This window comes from Tupaia chinensis, unplaced genomic scaffold (genome assembly GCF_000334495.1).
Source record: "Tupaia chinensis unplaced genomic scaffold, TupChi_1.0 Scaffold145396_1, whole genome shotgun sequence".
In the NCBI taxonomy this organism is placed as follows: Eukaryota; Metazoa; Chordata; class Mammalia; order Scandentia; family Tupaiidae; genus Tupaia; species Tupaia belangeri.
Window position 1 is genome coordinate 1,215,284 of NW_006205257.1, and position 19,826 is coordinate 1,235,109.

Here is a 19,826-nt window from a genome sequence, read left to right on the forward strand (position 1 = left end):
AGGAATGACTGGGTGGCCACGTAGAGGCCTCACCTGATGACTTTCTGTCCTGTTGTCATCTTTGTCGCCAATCTTTATTGTTTTCCTGGCTGAATCCTCACGACTGCCCTGTTACAGAAGAGGAGTGGGTTGAGCATGGCGTATGGGCTATGGAGCCCCGTGGCCTGGTCTTGTTGGTGTTGCCATCAGAAGTTAAGTTTGCCCGGCAGCTCAGTGCGGCCTCTCTGCGGAGGTCATGGGGCTCAAGATATTTTGATTTCTTATCTGTGGAATAAGTGATGTTGCAAGTGAAGTCCCACCAGGGCCATCGTTACAGTGGTGGGCCCTGTGGGGATGCCTGCATTTGTGACACTGATGCAAAGCGGTGCTGATGCCAGGGGGCAGTTTGTCACGTCCCAAAGTAGCCAGAGCAATGTTTCTGGCCATTTGTTGTCAAGGGGTGGAATCTGTTTACCCTCCTGCATGACCCCAGTAGGGACCTCATGGCTGCCTCGATGAAGGGATGTGGCTGTCACCACGCGACTTCTGAGGCTGGGCTGTAAAATGGGCCATGGCTTCTCCTGATTCTCCCCTGTGGGATACTCATCCCAGCCGCCACACGTGAAGGAGCCAGACTCACCCACATGGAAACTCTGGCTGATCCTGGCCCAGGGCTATGTAGGGATCCTGCCAAGTGACCTCACAGCATCGTTGTCACCAACGTGTGAGCCTGAGCTCCTCATCCCCAGACAGCGTTTACCACCAGCGTAAATGAGCCTTCACAGTTCCAAATCCCCGTCTTTGAGCCTTGACTTTCAGAGTCTAGGAACATGATGAATGGTTTTCATCTACTAAGCTTCGGGTAGTTCGTTAACCCCCCTAGTTCACTCGAACAGCGTAACAAAGGGTTCAGATCTGGTCTCTGTAAGAGGATTCTCTCAACCCCTTCTCCACCCTGAGGTGATCACACAAGTACAGTTAGGGCCTCGGTCCTTCCTGTGAGAGGCACATCTTGACAGCTGATGGGGCCCCTGTGCTGGGTGGCTCTTGGTTCTCGGTAGCATCTACAGTTTGATCTGCCTACTTTGTCAGCCTCCCCATGGCCCTGCCTGCTGGCTTATAGTTCACTAAGATGTCCCATCACTCAGAGAACTAGAGTAGCAGTTGGGAGAGATGCCTCCATCTCTGAAATGTGGAAGACAACTTTAGGGAGGGCATGGTCAGGGCCTCAGCAGGGCCCCACCTGGTGTTTCAAGAGGTGGAAAGGCTTTCAGTGCACTCCTCCTCTGTTTTCTTTTTTCTTCCTTTCCTTCCCTTTCATTCTCTTTCCTTCCCTTCCCTTTTCTCTTCTTCTTTTTTCTTTTCTTTCTTCTTTCCTTTTTATGAGGAGCTGACTTGTAAGAAGCTAAGAATGCTTGTCTGGGTTGAAGGTGGACATTTGGGTTTTTGTGAGGAAAGGCCTGGGCCTGCCTTGGGGCCTCTACTGTCCAGTGGCAAAATCTGAATGAATCTCACCAAGTCTTCCCCCACCCGCCATCTGGGGAGTCAAATAGCACTTCACTTGAGAGTTTAAAACCCAAGATCTGATTGGTCAGGGAACAGTTGTTAGTTGGCTTTTCTGGCACCTTATCCTCAATAATATGGAAATAATGTCTGTGCCTTGGCCACAGCAGGGTGTCTGAGAAGCCATTGAGAATTCTTTAGTCTGTTCCCAGACTGTGGAGCCAGCTGATTGTCTAGTGAAGACCTGTAGGCTTGGGTGACCTTGAGGGTGCAGACATGTCTACAGGGTTGGCTCCCCTGTTGGCAAAGGCTCTTAGTGTGTGCTGGCCGGGTCACACTGAATAGTCTGGTCCCTAGGGGGATTCTGACCCACGGCTGAGGGGGATCCTCTTTGTCTGCAGGCTTGGCTCCCTGGCAGTCCTTTTCCTTCCTCCTCTCTAGGGTGATCCTCCCTGAGTCCCCAGATCCTGAGCCGTGGGGAGAGAAGGCTCAGTTGTAACAAGGTAGTGGCAAAGGGGTTAGTTGTTTGGGGCTGGAACTGGGGAGTGGCCAGATCTGATTATGCACAGCTGCTTCCAGACTCTCCCGTAATCAATAGGGCACGGGGAGCGAGGCTGATGGGATTACCTGGCCTTTGCAATCAAAACCCACCAGACTGAACATTTGACCTTCAGCTCCTCAGCTTCCTTTTGAGTCTCTATCTGATGGCTTTTGAAAATCCATCTGGCAGATACTGCAATCCAAAGTTGCCCAGGGAAACAACACCCCCGTCTGCAGGATCTGCCACTTCCTGCAGAAACGCTCTGTCCTCTTGTCAGGGTTGCAGATGCCCAAGGGGCCGTGGGCAGCCCAGTGTCCGCCTGCTCCTCACCCCAGGTCCTTTCTGGGACAGGAGGGTGGTAGCTTCAAATTCATTTTTATTTGGAGTCCTTGTTCCAAATGGTGCCTTTTTGATGTGAGAGCTTTACCCATCTTTTTCCATAAGAAGTACGTTTAGCTGACAGCAGCCTTGTTGCAGAGTGTCTGGGGTCCTCTACAAAGGCAAGAAATTGCTTCTGATTCAACACCCCAGGCAGCCTCTGAGGCCATCAAGGGCTAGTGACTGCACCAAATGGGAGACCCCCAGAACCTTTGTAGCGCAGCTGTGTTATGTTCCCATCCCTGGAGGAACCCCGGGGTTGGAATGAAATGCAGTGTGGCTGACCTGGGGTGTGTGGGGGGAGAGGTGTATTTCAAGGTGCTTGTGGGCCTCAGGCTGCCAGGAGGAGTAGGAAGAGTGAGTCTCCCCAGGGCAAGGGCCTGAGCTCCGAGCACTGCTCCTTTTGGTGTAGAAACTGATAGGTGTGTGTGTGTGTGTGTGCTGTTGAGGTGCGTGCATTGGGGGAATGTATGTGGTATGTGTGTATCATGTGTATGGTCAAGTGTATGTGTGTGTGATGAGGTATTTGTGATGTGGGGTGTGTATAGTGTGTGTGTGATGTGATGCTTGTGGGGTGTTTGGGATATGCTGTGTGTACATTATGTAGTGTATGTAGAGTGTTTGTAATGTGGGAGGTGTGTGTGGACTGTGGTGTGGAGTGTGTGTTGTGTATGGTGTGTAGTGTGTATGCATGCTCATACATACACATATACACGTGTGTGGTTTTTCTTTTTTCTCTTTTTTTTTTTTTTTCAAGAGATTTTTTGCTATAGGGTGCACACACTCCCCAGAGAGACAGAAAGTGTCTCCTGGTAGGATGGCCATGCTGCAATTCCTTCTCTTCCATTCTCGGGATTTTGGGCATGCATGCACACACTCCTGGTGTGAGTTTTCAGTCACCAGGTCTGGGACTCGAACTGCATTCAACTATGTAGGAGTCTAGCGACATAACCATTATGCCATCTTCTGGTCCCCACATGTAGTTGTTCATGCCACTGCCCCATCCCCCACACACATCTGGTGACAGGAGGCCAATGTTTGCTCAGCCTGTCTGGAGGCTTCACCCTGGCTCCCTGCTTTCTCAGGGAGGATGTGAGGGGTCCTTTGCCTCAGGTCTTCTCAAGAAGAGGCTGAAGAATCCCTTTGGCTCTTACTTAGTGGGATGGGGAACGCTGCTCCTGGGCAGCCCCAGGCCCGACTGGCATTGGCAGCGTCCACTGTGGCCTAGTCTAATTACCTCTCTGTGCGTATCCCTACGCCTGGCCTCTCGAGGAAGTCTTGTCTACAGGGTGGTCTCCAGCACCAGGCGCCCGGGTCACTCTGGAGAGGTCTGCTTTTCTCTTTGATGACCTAATAAAACCTCAAACTGGCTGCCGACTTCCACCGTGGAGCACCTGCCACCGCATGTTCTGCGGTGAGCGAATGAAAGGCAGCAGCATTGCATGGTGCTGAAGGCTGGTGCCAGCCACTGGAAATTGATGGTGACGGCTTTAATTTGGCCCTATTACTTATTCATTAACCGCATGCAGGTGGTCAGCTAGCTGGCAAGACCCGCTCTTCAGAATTTCATTTTCTCCAGAGCTCCTTGTGTCTGCGTCGTGCAGCATTAATTTAATGTCTCCTTTCCACCTGGGGACTGGCATAGGGTTTGACGCTCACTGCAGCGTGAGCTGAGCGGCCATCAGCTCTGACCCTGGGCCTGGAAAGACCTCCTCTTAACTCATGGCGGCCCAGCTGCTGCCAGAGCGGGAGAGGACCCCTTGGAATGGGGCTGGTTCCGGCCAGAGCTGTGCCTTGCACTTGCAGGGAGAGCATCTGGGAAGGGGTGTAACGGACCCATCCTCTTCCAGTCCACTTCTTTCTTTTCTTTCTATCTTCTTATTTTCTTTCTTTTTTTTTTTTTGCTAGAGTGCATGTGCACTTACCAGAGAGAGACAGGGGCACAAAGAGAGGAGGGGAGGAGAGAGCACTTCCTGTGGGGCATGTTCGTGCTGTGATCCCTTTTCCTCCATCTCTTCCTCCTTTCAGGAGTTTGGGCATGCATGCATATGCACCTGGTGTGTTTCCCTAGTCATTAGGTCTAGGACTCGAACCACGCAGTTGGCCATGTGAGATCTAGCTGCCATGAACACCAGGCCCTAGAACTGGCCTTTCAGTCCAGTTTTTTTTTTTTTTTTTTTTTTTGCTATAGAGTGCATGCTCTCACTAGAGAGGCAGAGAGACAGAGGGACAGAAAGCAAAAACTCATCCCCCAGGGGGATGGCCACACTGCAGTCCCTTCTTCTCCATTCTCCTCTCGGGATCTTGTGCACACACGCACATGCACCTGGCTTGAATTTTAAACCACAAGGTCTGGGACTCAAACTGCAGTTGACTGTGTGGGAGTCTAGCAACACAACCATTAAGCCATCTGCTGGTCCCCAGTCCAGTTCTTTTAATTCAGATTTCATGTATGATAGGGTCTGGAATGAGCTGCCTTGTTGAACCCCAGACTTTAGCTGGGGCGGGGTGGGGGTGTCATCCAAATGGCCACCTCCTGCCCTGGCCAGCCTGGCCCTCAGTGGGCTCAGAGGCACCCAGGGACCTCTCCAGCCAGCTTCTCAGGGCTCGTGTAGAGGTGCCATCAGCCCGACCAAATCCTGGCTTCCCGGCCTTGGGTGACTGAAGAGGCAATCTGGCACACATATCCCTTAGGGTGACATTTAAATGATTTTTAAACTATAATTAGCCCGACAACATGAAAAATAAGTGCTTTCCAAACTTAATTATCTCTGCCCTTTAAAAAAGAATGAAATGCACAGTGCCAAAAAAGATGCTTGCAGCTTTCCAGGTTTTATCTGAGGAGTAGCTCTTCCTGTTAAGAACCAGGCCAATAGTGTGGGGGGGTACTCTTTGGCCCTCAAGGCCCAGCTTGTGCTCCAGACGGGCTGTGTCATCTGACCTTGTGGAGGAGGGCATGTGCTGCCTGGCAAAGGGCATTTGGTGGGGTTGGCACCTATGCGCAGGTCAGGATGTTGGGGTGGCCACAGCAGTCCCTCCTGTCGGCTGGCTGGTCTCTGCCCCTCGGCTTCTGCGGCGAGTAGGACAGCTTGTGGCCAACAAGCGACGGGCAGATGGTTGAGAGCCCAGCCTCGGGACGCTGGCAGATTGCAGCTTCCCTGTGCATCTCCCCTGTGCCGCCACCTCCCTGGCCCCCTGTTGTCAAGCCCTTGACCTTGGGTTACTGCATGGAGGTGTACCAGGCCTCCAGCCTCCCAAGTCTCTGATGAGGCCTGACTGCCAGGACTCCTCTGGCAGGGAGGGCAGGAAGAGTGGGAGCACGATTCCTGGTGGTTTCCCTCAGCAGCACAGACTGGGTGACCTAGGAAGTTTCAGGCTCTTCAGGAGTGGAGGTCAGATCAGTGCCCATACTCACGGCTGAGGCACCCCTTTGGAGGGAGGCCCTGAGGCTGGCCTCGAAAGCAGGCCCTTGTACTTCCCGAGTCTATTGGGAGTTTGGTTCCACACCCGCCGCAGCTGGAGGTGGTGAATGGCTGGGGGGAGGGTGGGGTTGGGGACCTATCGAGGATGCAGGGTGTCGAGGATGCAGGGTGTCGTGAGCTAGAGCCAGGCAGTTGAAGTGGAGGTGGTGGTGATGCCCAGCAGTGCGCTTCACTGATGTCCCCGCCCCTTGCTTTTCTGGCTCATGCTTTTGTGTCTGGCTGCAGGGTCAGGTCGGTGCTGAGTGTCACCACTCAGTGGCAAAGGGTCTGCAGACTCTCCTGGAGCTAGCTATGCAGTAAGAGAGCCCTTCAACTGGGCATCCAGAGTCCAGGAGAGGGAGGTGCTTGTCATCACTTCCTGCCTAGAGCTGCCCGAGGCTATGCTAATGGAGGTGTCAGGCCCTGGCCACTTAACTTTTGAGTCCTATCTCAACCGTGGAAGCAAATGTGACGGGATATGCAAATTTAATTACCGGCAGGAAGTTGATACCCAGTGATTGCTTCAGAGAGGCCAAAAGGGAGGAAAGGCAAAGGCAGTCTGGGTTACACTGAGCAGCAGCTCGCTGAGGTCTTCTGGACCCTGGTGGGTTTTCTGTCCCAGCCTGAATCATCATGTCTCTGCTGCTGATCCCCACGGCCCACCCATCTGCGCCGTGGTCTGTACTCTCGGTGTCAGTTTGGGACGCATGTTTGTGTGGAGAGGGAGGTGGGAGGGCCCAGAGAGCCAGCGGGGTTCTATTACCTGGGCAGTGCTGCTGGTTATCAGTATCACAAGGGCTGAGAGGGACACTGATGCAGGAGCGTGCTCTTCAAGGTAGTCATCTCTGAGTTCCGAAGTTTTCGTCCTCCCATTTCCTCTGGGGTGCCCTAAGGGGGTGTCCCTGGCACCCCGCTGCTCCTCTCACACTTAACTTGTTCACCCTTTGAGGGCCTAGGAAGCAGACCAAAAACCATCTGCCGCATTTTTGTCTGAGGCTCTAACACCTGGTGAGCAGTGCTGTGGGGCCGTCAGCAGTCTGCGGGTGGGCAAGGATGGGCGAGTCCCCTGTGACTGCGGAGCCCGTGCACAGGATGGCATGGGCAGCACCTGCGTGCGTCATTGCACCTGGATCTTGATGCCTCCCCTGTGTCTTCAGTGTTCCTGCTCGTGCAAGCTCTGCCACTGATGTCTACTCATCTGCCATCCAGGGCCTGCAGGTGAGGGTGGAGGCCTCCTGGACCCAGGCTGGAGGTCTGCCTGGCGTAGCCATGAGCCTCCTGCCCAGCCTCATCTGCCCTGTGTCTTCTTACTGGCTGGTTTGTCATGAGTGATGAGTAAGCTTGAATTTTTCTCACCACATTGAATAATACTGGTGTTTCTTTAAAATGTTAATTTCTTAAAATGTAATTTTGATTTTATCTAGGATAGCACATGTGCATCAGAAAAGGGGGAGAAAAGCATCTTTGACAGGCTCCCATTTTGCCGCGATCTGCTTTTTACAACCCTGACGTGCAAGAACTAGCTTGGCGTGTTTTCAGGCTGACCTGAATCTGAACCTGTAGACCTGTAGTGGCTGCGTGACTCCCAGCACCAGATCCAAACCTGTAGTGGCCATGTGGCTTCTAGCACTGGATCTGAACCCACAGCGACCACATATCCCAACACTGGATCTGAACTTGGGGTGACCGCGTGCCTCCCAGCACTGGATCCAAACCTATGGTGGCTGTGTAGCTCCCAGCAGTGCAGTTCGGGAAACTACTGACCACCACTGGGCTGGGCCAATTATTACTGTTTTTTCCTATTTAAAAAAATGTTAATTAAAAAATTCTTCCCTTTAAAGAGGTCTGGGAGGCAGCTTGGTCTTGCCTCCAGAGGGTGGAGCCCCACTGGCTGCCCTGGTGGATTCTCTTTGGCTGTGGAGGGGGCTGACCAGGGAGGCTTCTCTGTAGCTTCTTCCCAGAGGTCAGCTGTGGGGAGTCAAGTGGGGCAAGTGAGCTTGTGTGTGTCAGTAGTCACTCTGGTCCAGTGCCCTTTGCCCCCGAATCTGTGTTGGCAGGCCTGCTTGGTGCTAGGTGCCAGCCGTGACAGGGAGCCCTTTATATCCTGGGCTCGGTGGGCAGGAGTGTGGCCAGCTGTGCCACTGCCAAGTCCTGACCTGGCCTTCCTTGTGCTTCCCTTTGAGGATCCACTCCAAGGAACACTTCAAGGAGAAGTATGCTGTGGACAACGTCCATTACGCAGACGAGGTAAGACGCTGGCTCCTGCCTCAGAGCTCAGGGCTCCCAGGAACCCATCTGCTTCTGGATTCCTTCTCCTCTCACTGCTACCGCCTGGCTGGGCATTAGGGGACCACCTGGCTGCCAGCCCTTCAGGAGTGCCCGTTTGGAAAGGGCAGGCAGGAAACATACCCTCAGCCTCTCTGAGGAAGCCTTTTCTCTGGGCAGTGGGTGGAAGCGTTTGGTGACCCGGGTCGTGGCAGGTCAGATGTATGAGGGAAGGTGTCTCTGAGAGGCAGGCCTGCCTGCTGTAGTGGCACAGGGTCCAATCTAAGCCACCCTCCCCCACCTCCCAAACAGGCTGAGGTCACTGTCAGAAAGGCCCCAGGCTGCCAAAGTCCTGGGGGGTGGGGTGGAGTCAGAAGTCTCTTGACTTTAATCCACTTCTCATTACCGTTGTCCAGCAGGTATCCTGGGGCCTGGGTAGGTGTGCGACTGTCCTCTTGGGGCTTTGACTCTGTCCCTAGTCCTGGTGGGTGAAAGGGGCTGCCTCTGATGCCCACTGCTGACTGAGACAGGGCTATGGCAGAGGTGAGAGCACAGCTAGGAACCCCAAGGCCCTCGACACTATAGCCACTGCCAGGCATGCAGGGGGCCTCTCTGCTCTGTCCTGGGTGCTGTCACACCCCTATGTTCTGTGCAGGTTAGTGCTGAGTAGAACTTGGAACCCCCAGAAGCCAGTGCCTGCTGCTGGAGGTCCAGCTTGGACCTGGCAGGATCAACTAGTTGAGGCCCTCCCATGGCCACATGTCTCCAGACTAGGGTCACATGTGGACACATGCCAAGAGCTGGGGCTGCAATGTGGAACGAGCAGGGGAGCCAGCCAGCTGGAGGCCCAGAAGCTCCCCCCTTTTTCTGGTCAGGACACAGCCTGTAATGGCAGGTGACAGCACCAGGCGAGAGGCAGGCTCCCAGGAATCCCTGCCAGACACACAGCGCTGCGAGAGACCAGTCTGTCTGCCTGGCTCTGCTCTGCTCAGGGGCTGCCAGCTCACCGTAGTCCCTAGCAGGCCAGCCTCAGTACCATCCATACCCAGCCTGGCCCAGTCCTGCCCCTGGTTCTGCTGTCCTGAATATTCTTCCTTCTTCTCTGAGGCCTTGCACTGGCCCACCGCATTCCCTGCCACCTCTAGTCCATGCTGGGACCCCCGCCCCAAGCTCTTGGGACACATTGTGGATGCCATGGACGCTGGCTGGCTCCTGATTTGTGCCCTGCCCTTTACTGTCTCATATTCATCATGAAGGCCCAGTTCTTCTCCCCTGGTGTCCCTCTCATACTCTCTCCTTGCCTGGTTCTGGGAACATGAGGGCATCAGAGGTGATTGAGACCCAGGACTGAACTCAGGATCTGGGGGCACAGTCCAGCACAGGAGTGACCACATGGGTGAACAGTCGCTTCTGCATAGTGGTGCCTGTCAGGGTTCCCTGTGGGGGCCTCAGGGAAGGGGCCCCACTTGTATCCACGGGGCTACTGGGGCCTCCTTTTTCAGTACCTTCTGCCTGGTTGGATCTTGCAGAGAGGGGACTTTCAATGGCTCTTTATGTCGTGTGATTTCAATACCAAGCCTTTGAGAATGACTCATTGCATCAAAAAAGTGTTTAATATGGGGGCCAGCAGGTGGTGTGGTGGTTAAGGTGCAGGTCAATTGCACTTTAGGCTCTGGACCCAGAAGCTTGAAAATCATGCTGTGTGTGTGTGTGTGTGTGTGTGTGTGTATGCGCCCAAAATCCTGAAAGGAGAGTGGAGAAGGGATTGTAGCATGGCCATCCCCTACGCACGGTGATTTCTTGCTTTCCTTCTTTCTATCTCTGGTGAGCACACATGCCTTATGGCAAAAAAAAAAAAAAAAAAAAAAGAAAAAGAAAAAGTCTATAATATGTGTGTGGTCTACTGTGGTGATCTCTTTGGGTATAGGATCTAAAATAGATGGAGCTTTTTTTTTTTTTTTTTTTGAGAGGTTTTTGCTATAGGGTGCGTGCACTCACCAGAAAGACAGAGACAGAGAGACAGAAAGCGAGAAATCATCCCCCGGGGGGATGGCCACGCTGCAATCCCTTCTCCTTCATTTTCCTCTCGGGATCTTGGGCACACACGCACACGTACCTGGCATGAGTTTAAGCCACCAGGTCTAGGACTCGAACCATGGTTGGCCACATGGGAGTTCAGCGACATAGCCATTATGCTAACTGCTGGTCCCGAAAGGAGACTGAGCATTTATTTGCATGCCCTTTATAAGATACTTTGCCATGTCTCTTCTACTGGGGAGGGGGGGTCTTCAAAAAGTTATTTTAAAAAATGTTTATTATGACTATGTGAATTTCAAAATTTTTTTGGACCTAAATAAACTCATACCTTAATTCCACTTTTCCATGAACTTTTTGGAGTCCCTTTTGTATTTTTTTAAATAATTATTTAATTTAATTTTATTTATTCATTTATTTCTTTTTATTTGACGAGAGAGAGAGAGAGACGGAAAGTGAGAAGGTAAGCTACCAGGTCTGGGACTCAAACCATGGTTGGCCATGTGCGAGTTCAGTGCCTTTAACCACCACACTACCTTCTGGCCCCAATCCCCTTGTATTTTAATTTTAATTAATTAATTTAGTGTTATTGAGGTCTTTGAGTTTCTTTCTTTCTTTTCTTATTTAAGGTTTTTGCCATAGGGCTCATGTACTCACTGAAGAGACAGACAGTTAAAGGTGAAAAAAAATCACCTCCTAGGGGAATGGCCATGCAGCAGTCCCTTCTCCTTCGATCTCCTCCTGGGATTTTGGGCATGCACACACACACTCCTGACATGATTTTCAATCATGCCGGGTCTGGGACTCAAACTACAGTCAGCCATGTGGAATCTAACACCTTAACCACTATGCTACCTGCTAGCCCTGTCCCCTTGTATTTTAAAGTAGTAGAGAGGGAGAGACCTGTTCTTCAATTCTCATTTTGTTCCTGATCCTCTCCTTTGGCATGTGTATCTCCTGCCCCTATAAAGTGCATCTTTTTTTTTAAAAAAAAAAAAATTTAATTTATTGTATTTTTCAATTTGACCAGAGAGAGACAGAGAGAGAGAAGGAAAGTGAGAAAGCAAGCCACCAGGTCCAAGACTCGAATCGTGGTCGGCCATGTGGGAATCCAGCCTCTAACCACCATGTCCCTGGCCCCCATAAAGTGCAACTTAATGTCATTGCCCTTCTTTGCAAATTGATCCTTCAGGTGTCCTTGGTATGAAGGCTGGGAGGGAGCAGCCAGAAAACTTCCTGTCTTAAGACCCGCAAAGGCTCCCTGCCCCCGGCTGGAATAGGACTGCCCAGTGAGAGCCTTCTCTGTGCCACAGCTGCTGCTCAGCATTGTTGTTTTCATAATCAGGGGAAAATTTGACTCCATCTATTTTGTGATTTCTGGAGAGTGGAAGGAGAGCTGATCTCCAGGGTCCGGAGTGCTCATCATTACACAGCAGAACTCCATGAGAACAGGTCTCTAAAGGCAGTAAAACAGAGCCAGGCTTGGTCTTGAGGGACATGCTCAACAGTGGTGTAGTGTGACAGTCGCATACCCCAGCTCGGTCTTAACCTTTACTTATAAGGCAGAATCTTAAGTGAGGGCTCCAGTGGAGGTCAAAGGACAGATCTCTCTCTCTCTCTCTTTTTTTTTTTTTCTTTTAGATTCTTGCCATAGAATGTGTGTGTTCACTGGAGAAAGGGAAAATAAGAAATCACCCCCCAGGGAGGATGCTCACACCACAGTCCCTTCTCCTCCATTCTCCTCTCAGGATTTTGGGTACACATGCACATGAGCCCAGTGTGATTTTCAAGCCACCAGGTCTGGGACTTGAACTTTAGTCGGTTGTGGGAGTACACAGCCATGTCATGTACCATGCCACCTGCTGGCTCCAGAGCAGATCTCTTTAGGGTTCAGGAGTCTTCAGTGGAGCCGCATCATCATTGTCGTCATGGTCAATCGTTTCGTCATTATTGTCACTGCTGCTGTTCTTGCTGGAAATGAGGGCTCATGTTGATAAAGGGACAGCTGCTTCATGCTGTGTTCCATGGACATCGACAGCTCACACGGACCCCCTCATCCTTCTCGCCCTGTCCCACACTGAGCCACAGCTGGGATGAGGAGGCTAGGGCTCAGAGACTGAAGGACCTCGTCTTACACCAGGGAGTGGCAGCATTGAGATGTGGCCCCAGGATCCTGGGGTACCAGAGGCCTAGTCCTACAGCCCCGCACACGTGCCTGCAGCCCTGCATTTGTGCAGTAGCATCGAGAGTCACTGTTGTGGAGGTGACACAGGCTCCCAAGCTCCTTTGATATCCTGTAGCTTGAAAAGGAGCTTGCTGGGCCAGCTGGCGGTGTAGTGGTTAAGGTAGCTGGATCCTACATGGCCAACTGTGTGGTTTGGGTCCCAGACCCTACATCTTGAAAAACATGCCAGGCACATGTGCGTGTATGCCTCATATCCTGAGAGCAGAATGGCGGAGAAGGGATTGTGGCATGGCCATCCTGCTAGGGGTGATTTCTCACTTTTTCATTCTCTCTCTCTCTCTCTCTTTACATATACCTGGTAACAAAAAACTAAAAAAAATAAAAAAAAAAAAAGTAAAAGGAGCCTGCCCGAAAGTGCAAACTGATGGACTGAGCCCCTGGGTTGGTAGGTGTTTCAAGGTTGCCAGAGGTACCCAGGGCTTACTCATCATGTAGGTGACAGGAAGCCCTCTTATGTGGGGAAAAGCTTCCCTAGGCCAGTTCTACGGTGCTCAGTCTTCACTAGCATTGGGCAGCTTTCGCCATCTGTGACACATTCCAGCTGCTGACCTCTGTCTGCTCTGGAGGAAAGCAGGAAGTCTTCTCTACCCTCCCAGGCCATGACTGGCCACTTGATACCATTTATAAAATGCAGGTGTCTGGGCCAGCAGGTCGTGTGGTGGTTAAAGTACCAAACTCCCACATGGCTAACCATGGTTCAAGTCTCGGATTGGGCGGCTTAAAAATCATGCCAGGGGTGTGCGTGCGTGCCCAAGATCCCAGGAGGAGAATGGAGGAGAAAGGATTGCAGCATGACCATCGCCCCCCCCCCTCCGCCCCCGGGGTGGGGGTGATTTCTCACTATTCTATTTGTCTTTCTCTAGGGAGAACATGAGCTCTATGGCAAAACATACACACACACACACACACACACACACACACACACACTCGCGAGTGTAGGATGTAGCAAGCCTGGCTCCCTAGTTTCCCTCCTCCCATAGATAATCCTGAGTTTAATTATCAAGAAGACTGTTCCCATGAGAAGGGGGCCCTCAGGAGGACCTTGAGAAGCGCTTCAAGTTGGCACTATTAAGGCCCATGCAAAGACTGATCTGTGTAACTGCCTGGAAGTGGAGGGTCAGAGGGAATGTCCCGTGCACTTACCCTCCTTTGGGGCACCAGGCGGAGGGTGGGAGGTGCATGGTTGCTGACCCAGATGTAGGCAGGATAAGCAAGAGAAACAACTACAGCCACACAGGAGGGCCACTACCTGTCACTCAGCCTCAGCGTGGGGAGGCATCTGGGAGAGGTGGGCTCTGCGCTGGGACCATGGAGAGCTGTCTCTGCCAAAGGCCCAGGGCTGCTGGATATTCCCAGTTCAGGAATAACTGCACATTCTAATTCTCTGTGATGTTTGCTGCTGCTTACATTTTAGAAACAAATTCAAATTTCTAAAAGCATTGCGGGCCACCAGTGTGCACTCCTGTTTCAGGAGGCTGCCATGAGAGATGGTGTATTGTCAAGAGCTTCAGTGCTTGCAGGATGAAGTCCAGCTCTCCGGAGCCCTGTGGGCTTGCTTGACAACACTGGGCGAAGAAGATCTGTCTAGCCCCTTTGTCTGGATCATCACTTTGTGAAGAGTGGCTTGTAGGCCTGATTGAGGCCCTGGTGAGGAGAGTGTGCGAGGTGTCTGTGGGAAACCTCTGATTGTCCCCAGGGGAGGAGCCACATCCACAGGGCTCTGCTGAACTCTGTGAGCACCGTCCTCCTCGACCTGCCAGGGAGGCAGGGCTGCCTGGGAAATCAATGGCTGGCCATAGCATGAAGCAAGGCAGGGACGTTTAACAGCTCTGGTTTGTGAGAGCCGATGGGTCCCTGGTGGCCACTGCTCCATGCAAACGAGGCCCTGGGTTGACAGGACTGTGCTGTCATGTGTGCTGGGGCCGCATTTTGAGCCAGCGACATGCAGCCGCGTCGTATTCCCTTAATTTTTGAAGCACGGAATCTGGGTGTGCTGATGAGAGTGTAGTGCTAATGGGTCTCCACGGGGAAGGGCGGATGGAGCTGCCAGGCCTGGAGAGGTTTCGCAGGCGCAGAGGTAACCAGGGCCCACTCAAGCAGTTGTGATCAATAAAAGATGCTGGCCTGCCAGGACCGGCAGACACACAGCCTGCTCTTCGCGTTGGGCCTCGATCGTCTGAGCATCCGGCGGTGTGGAGAGGCCTGCTTTCTCCTCCATTATTCCTAACCAGCACGTCCTGAGAGTCATCGCAGAGAGAAAAACCATCCGCCCGCACATTTGTTATCCTGCTCCTCTCTCCCAAGGACAATAGCAGATACAATCCCCAAGTGCCTACTCGCTCTCCGATTCCACTGCTGTAATTGACGGAATCGTTCCGTGCTGATGAATGTCGACCCTTCACGTCAACGAAGCAACACACCCAGGGCCCCACACGTGCAGCCGTTCCTCTTAATGAGCCCCCCCCACCTCATCTAGCAGGGGCTGGGGACGTGGGAGGGACACAGCCAAGCCTGTTATTTGTGTAACACAGAGGCTGACATTCTCCATCATTCTCAGAGCCGCTACTGAGCAAACGAGTAGGGATCTGGAGGGACGAGCCTCACACATGGCTGGTGGGAAAGTGGTTGGCACATATCCGGAGAGTCTCTTGGCTGTGAGCATCACAAACCTTGACAGAGTACATGGCTTTTGACCCAGCAGTTCAACCGAGTCAAATGTGGTTATTTTCTTTATTCATGTTGGTACACTTGGGATTGAGAGAGAGATGAGCACCTTCCAGAGTCTAGTCACCCTTTCCTCTAGTCCTCCAGCCCATCAGATCCTGCGTACTCATACGCATGCCTGGTGTGTTTCAGGCTGACGGGGCCAGCGATTCAAACCATGGTCTCCATATTACCACCACTGACCCTAATTTTTTTTTTTTTTTAAAGAAATTTTTTTTTTTTAAAGCAATTGAACCTTGAGGACAAAAAGCCTTATGTACAAGAATGTTCATCATTATATTATTTGGAGTACCTAGTCATTAGACATAACATAAGCGTCAGGGTCAGCAGGTGGCGTGGTGGTTGGGACGCTGGACTTCCACATGGCTGACCACAGTTTGAGTCCCAGATCAGGCAGCTTGCTTTCTTGCTTTCCTGCTCGCTCGCTCTCTCTGGCCACATTTTAAAAATAATAAGTAAAATGGGTAAAAGCCTAAAAAAATTAGAGGAATGAATAAAGTATACTACGTTTGTTAAGAGAGAGTCTTAACTGGTCATAGGTTCGAATCTGGGCTCTTAGTTTTTCCCTGTGAACTGGGACAGGTTCTCAAATCTCCAAGCCTTTCTGACTTGTGACATCTAGATACGTGCAGCACCATCTTCATGGCTGGGTACCTGAGATGACAGGAGTAAGGGGACTGACACAGGCCATCATCAAGGACTCATTGGACGTCTACCATCCCCAGTGGTACTGACTGCTGAAAATTGCGTGTTTGAGGAATATTTAATGACAGGAAATAAGTGAAGCATGTAATTTCATATGATCCAAATGTCATTACAGATCTCTGTTTTTATGTGCAGAGCTAAAAAGTCTCTGGGGATAGAATTGTAGATGCATTTTATCTTTTTATAGTTTTCAGTATATTCTAGGTTTTCTCCGGGAGCCTCTCAGTATTAAAAAAGGTATATGTACATGTGTCAAAACTTATCAAAATACCCACTTGAAATGTGTGCTGTAGAGTATGTCGGTGATAGCTCAATCAAGCTGTTAAAATAGTGCATTGTCTTTGCTTTTCCCCAGTGTCAAGGATGTATGGAGTTTAACTTGGGCATGTGGGGAGGGGCATGGGCTGCAGAGAGGGGACTCTTCTTGGCCCTGGCGGAGGCTTAACTGCTGTAGGGTCTGCAGTAGCCAAGATGCAGGGCAGACTGAGGGGTGAGGGTCAGAAGAGGAAAAAATCACTCCTAGCAGAGGGGTCAGCATCTTTAGGGTGCAGGTATCATGGATGATGGCGTGTGATGGGCACCTTGCCAAGGGCATGGCTGTCAGTGAGACACAGGGGTGATGAACGAACCTGCCTGGGGACTGGGGACTTCCATTCTGAGTGCAAATGGACAGAGTAGCTAAGATGGGGAGTAGATATTCCAGGGAGAGAGGTGCATGAGCCACGCAAGCTCATTCCTGGGTCTGAGGTGTAGGAAGGGGGGCCCAGTGGCCATGGTGGGTGACTTAGTCCATTTTGAGCTTCTATAATGGAATAGCTGAGGCTAGGTAAAGAGGTTTATTTAGCTGTTTTTTTTTTTTTTTAAGAGATTTTTGCTATAGGGCATGTACACTCACCAGAGAGACAGAGACAGCACGATATCACCTCCCCTCCCCCCAGGAGGAACGGCCAAGCTGCAATCCCTTCTCCTCTTGAAATTTTGAGCACACATGTACATGTGCCTGACATGAGTTTTAAGCCGCCAAGTTCAGGACTCAAACCGCTGTTGACTACGTGGAAGTCTAGCAACGTAACCATTATGCCATCCACTGATCCCTTTAGCTGGTGTTTCTGGTGGAAAGTCCAAGAGCATGGCAACAGCATCTACTCGGCTTCTGGTGAGAGCCACGGGCCACCTCACAACATGGTAGAGAAGCAAAAAAGGCAGTGAGACACATGCAGAGAGCACGTGAAAAGCAACCTTGCCTTTCAACAGCCTGCTCTCGTGGTAACTGTGCAGTCTTGCGAGGAAGAGAACTTAGTACTGTGAGAACACACCAGTCCTCCATGAGAGCACAGCCCCCATGACCAATGCCTCCCATTAGGTTCCGCCTCATAAAGGCTCCACCTCCCAACACTGCCATGCTGGGACCAAGCCTCGGCCTGAGTTTGGCCCGATGGCTCAGGTCATATCATGGAGAGGTGGAGAGCGGGACATGGTGTGGAGGCTAGTGGTTGGGGCTGACTCCTAACTCCCACAGTCTAGGAGATGAATGTGGGGCAGGGAGAGAGAGGTGCTGCCCTGGGGATGGGAAGCTGAAGGGGCCTGTGCCTAAGGGATTTCTGGGGGGATGGGTCTTTTAGGAAGGACTTGTGCGGGCAGAGGTGCTGGCCTTGGTGAGAGGGGCTGTTTAGAACCAGAGAGCTTTGTGGTGGCTGGAGGCCGAGCATGGTAGGACGAGTGCCAGGCTTAGGTTGGACATCCTCTGCTGCTTGACAGCTGTGTGGCCTTCAGACATCCTTCAAGCCCTGTGAGCCCCAGGCTCCTCGTCTGTAGTATTGGGACAACAGCGCTGTATATCATAAGGACCTGCTCCGTACACGTGCACTGTCATTAAGTCATGGTGCTGTTTCCTCTGCATCAGACCTTGCGATTGCTCTAAAGTGGGTTTATCTTTCTACCTTTCAGATCGCCAGTGTCCTGACGTCCCTGAACCCCTCTGTCCTCCTCACTCTGGTAAGTGGTTCGTATCCAGGAGCCAGGCACAAGGGAGGGTTTTAGGGAGCCTCATGCCTTTGTAAAAGTCAGGGCCAAAGGGGAGGATTAAGAAACAGAGAGGATTCTGGGCATACCCTGATCCCAGCTGACTGGAAGGCTGTGAGGGAATCACAGCATGATGAGAACCTACCAAAGGTGCTCCCCTTCCTCTCCACGCCTCCCCTTCTCCTTTTCCCTTACTTGTGAGATAAGTAAACAGAAAGGAAGGAGGGAGCAGGTTGAATAGGCATTGATGATACATAGGGACACCTGTTTCTTTCTGAGTGGCTGACTGTCCTGTCACAAGGCCACAGTGGAGAAATCACCGCACCCACCCTGGGATCTATTTGAGTTTCCCTTGGTCTTAGTGGTTTGTGGGTGTGGAATGTCAATTTCTTCCCACCCTGTCCCTTCTCTTGTTAATGGAGTTTGAAAAACACACTTTGGGTGCCTGCCCTAGAAGAAGCTGCGCCCTGGGGCACTGCGAGAGACCTAGGGCCTGCGGACCTACAGCAGAACCAGGTGATGGTCCTGCCCGCTGGCACGACTGTGGCACCTGCCCTGGAAGAAGCTGCACCCTGGGGCACCGCGAGGGACCTAGGGCCTGCGGGCCTGCAGCAGGGCTAGGTGATGGGCCTGCCCGCTGGCACGGCTGTGGAGTGTCTGAGAGGATATATAACATTTTGCACTCCTTTGACTTCAGGAGCTGCACGTATAAAGCAGACGCACAACCTTTCTTTCTCCCAAAGTGACTCTCCTTTCCTTCGTTAATTGATTTTTGCAGAGAGAGGGTTTTTTTTTCTCTCTCTCTCTCTCTCTCTTTCTTTCCCCTAGCACTACTGGTTCTCTTTTTTTCCGCTCTGTATTTTGATGGCTAAGAAGAAAGGTTGTTCTAGACGATTGTGGTCAAAGATGCCCCAGTGTGTTTTATTTGAGTATATAATTAGACATTGACCTGAAGTTCTTGAGAAAGAAGCGGTGATTTAAAATGCCTTGCCTCTCTGGGGATAGCATGTTTTTCTCTGAATCCCTCGTTGTGTCTCCGCTCCTGTTCGAGTTCTGGGAGGAGTCTCCTTACAATTAGAAAAAGGAGAAGGATATAACCCAGCTTTGACGGTCTTTGTGGAATTGGGTCTTGCCTGCCCTCCCCGCAGGGCTGGATTTGGAAGGAGTCCTCCAGCCCTCGTTCTGTTACCGACAGTGTGTGGATGAGACGGAAGGACTAGCCTGGGGAGAGCCTATTTGTGATGGTGGTGGGGTGGTCCCTGAGCCTCATTCTCCTCACCTGGCTCTCCTCTGTGCCGTAGCCACCTGGCTGGCATCAGCAAAGGTACTGACCTGGCCATAGTGAAGGCCTTGTGCATCTGGGGCGCCATGGGACTCATGGTGCCCCCACTCTCTCCACTTGCTAGCTGCAGCAGGGAAACGAGTGCCTGCTCTGTGCTGGGCCAGGCTTGGAGTGACCTGGATGGGCTGCTTGTTCATCACCAAAGGCAGGAAGGGACAGGGTAGTTGGGCTGGAGCTGCTGGGCCAGGGTAGGAGCTCCTGGTTCTAACCAGTTCTGAGCCCGGCTGGAGTTGGCAGGGCCTTCCCTGCAGGTTTTGAGGACTCTGCAACCCTCACCTGACACTTCCGTGTTCTAACCTTCCCCTCTCTCTCCAGCGTGGTGTCAACACAGACAGTGGCAGTATCTGCAGAGAGGCCTCCTTCGAGGGCATCAGCAAGTGAGTCCTGGGCACCCCGGGGACTGCCTTTCTCCATCCTCCACTGACTCACACATTTACCAGGGACTTTCTCCTCGCCTGCAAATGAGACATGAAATACATGAACAGGAGGATTCTAAAAGGAGTTCAGCTGGGCATTTTGAGGAAGTGTTGAGAAAAATGATTTGCCTAAAATCACAGTGAGTTTTTTTTTTTTTTTTTTTTTTTCCCTTGGCTATAGGGCGAATGCCCCCCCCCAAAACACACCAGG

At 51.8% G+C, this 19,826-nt stretch overlaps 1 protein-coding gene across 1 annotated transcript in view; it reads left to right on the forward strand.

Annotated features, from left to right (window-relative positions):
- Nucleotides 1–19,826, forward strand: part of PEPD (peptidase D) — a 170,469-nt gene that overhangs the window by 12,636 nt on the left and 138,007 nt on the right. Inside the window, exons 4-6 of the mRNA XM_006167978.2 lie at nt 8,046–8,109; nt 17,783–17,830; nt 19,515–19,576. Of these exons, the coding sequence (XP_006168040.1) occupies nt 8,046–8,109; nt 17,783–17,830; nt 19,515–19,576 (174 nt within the window). The remainder of the gene's footprint in view (nt 1–8,045; nt 8,110–17,782; nt 17,831–19,514; nt 19,577–19,826) is intronic.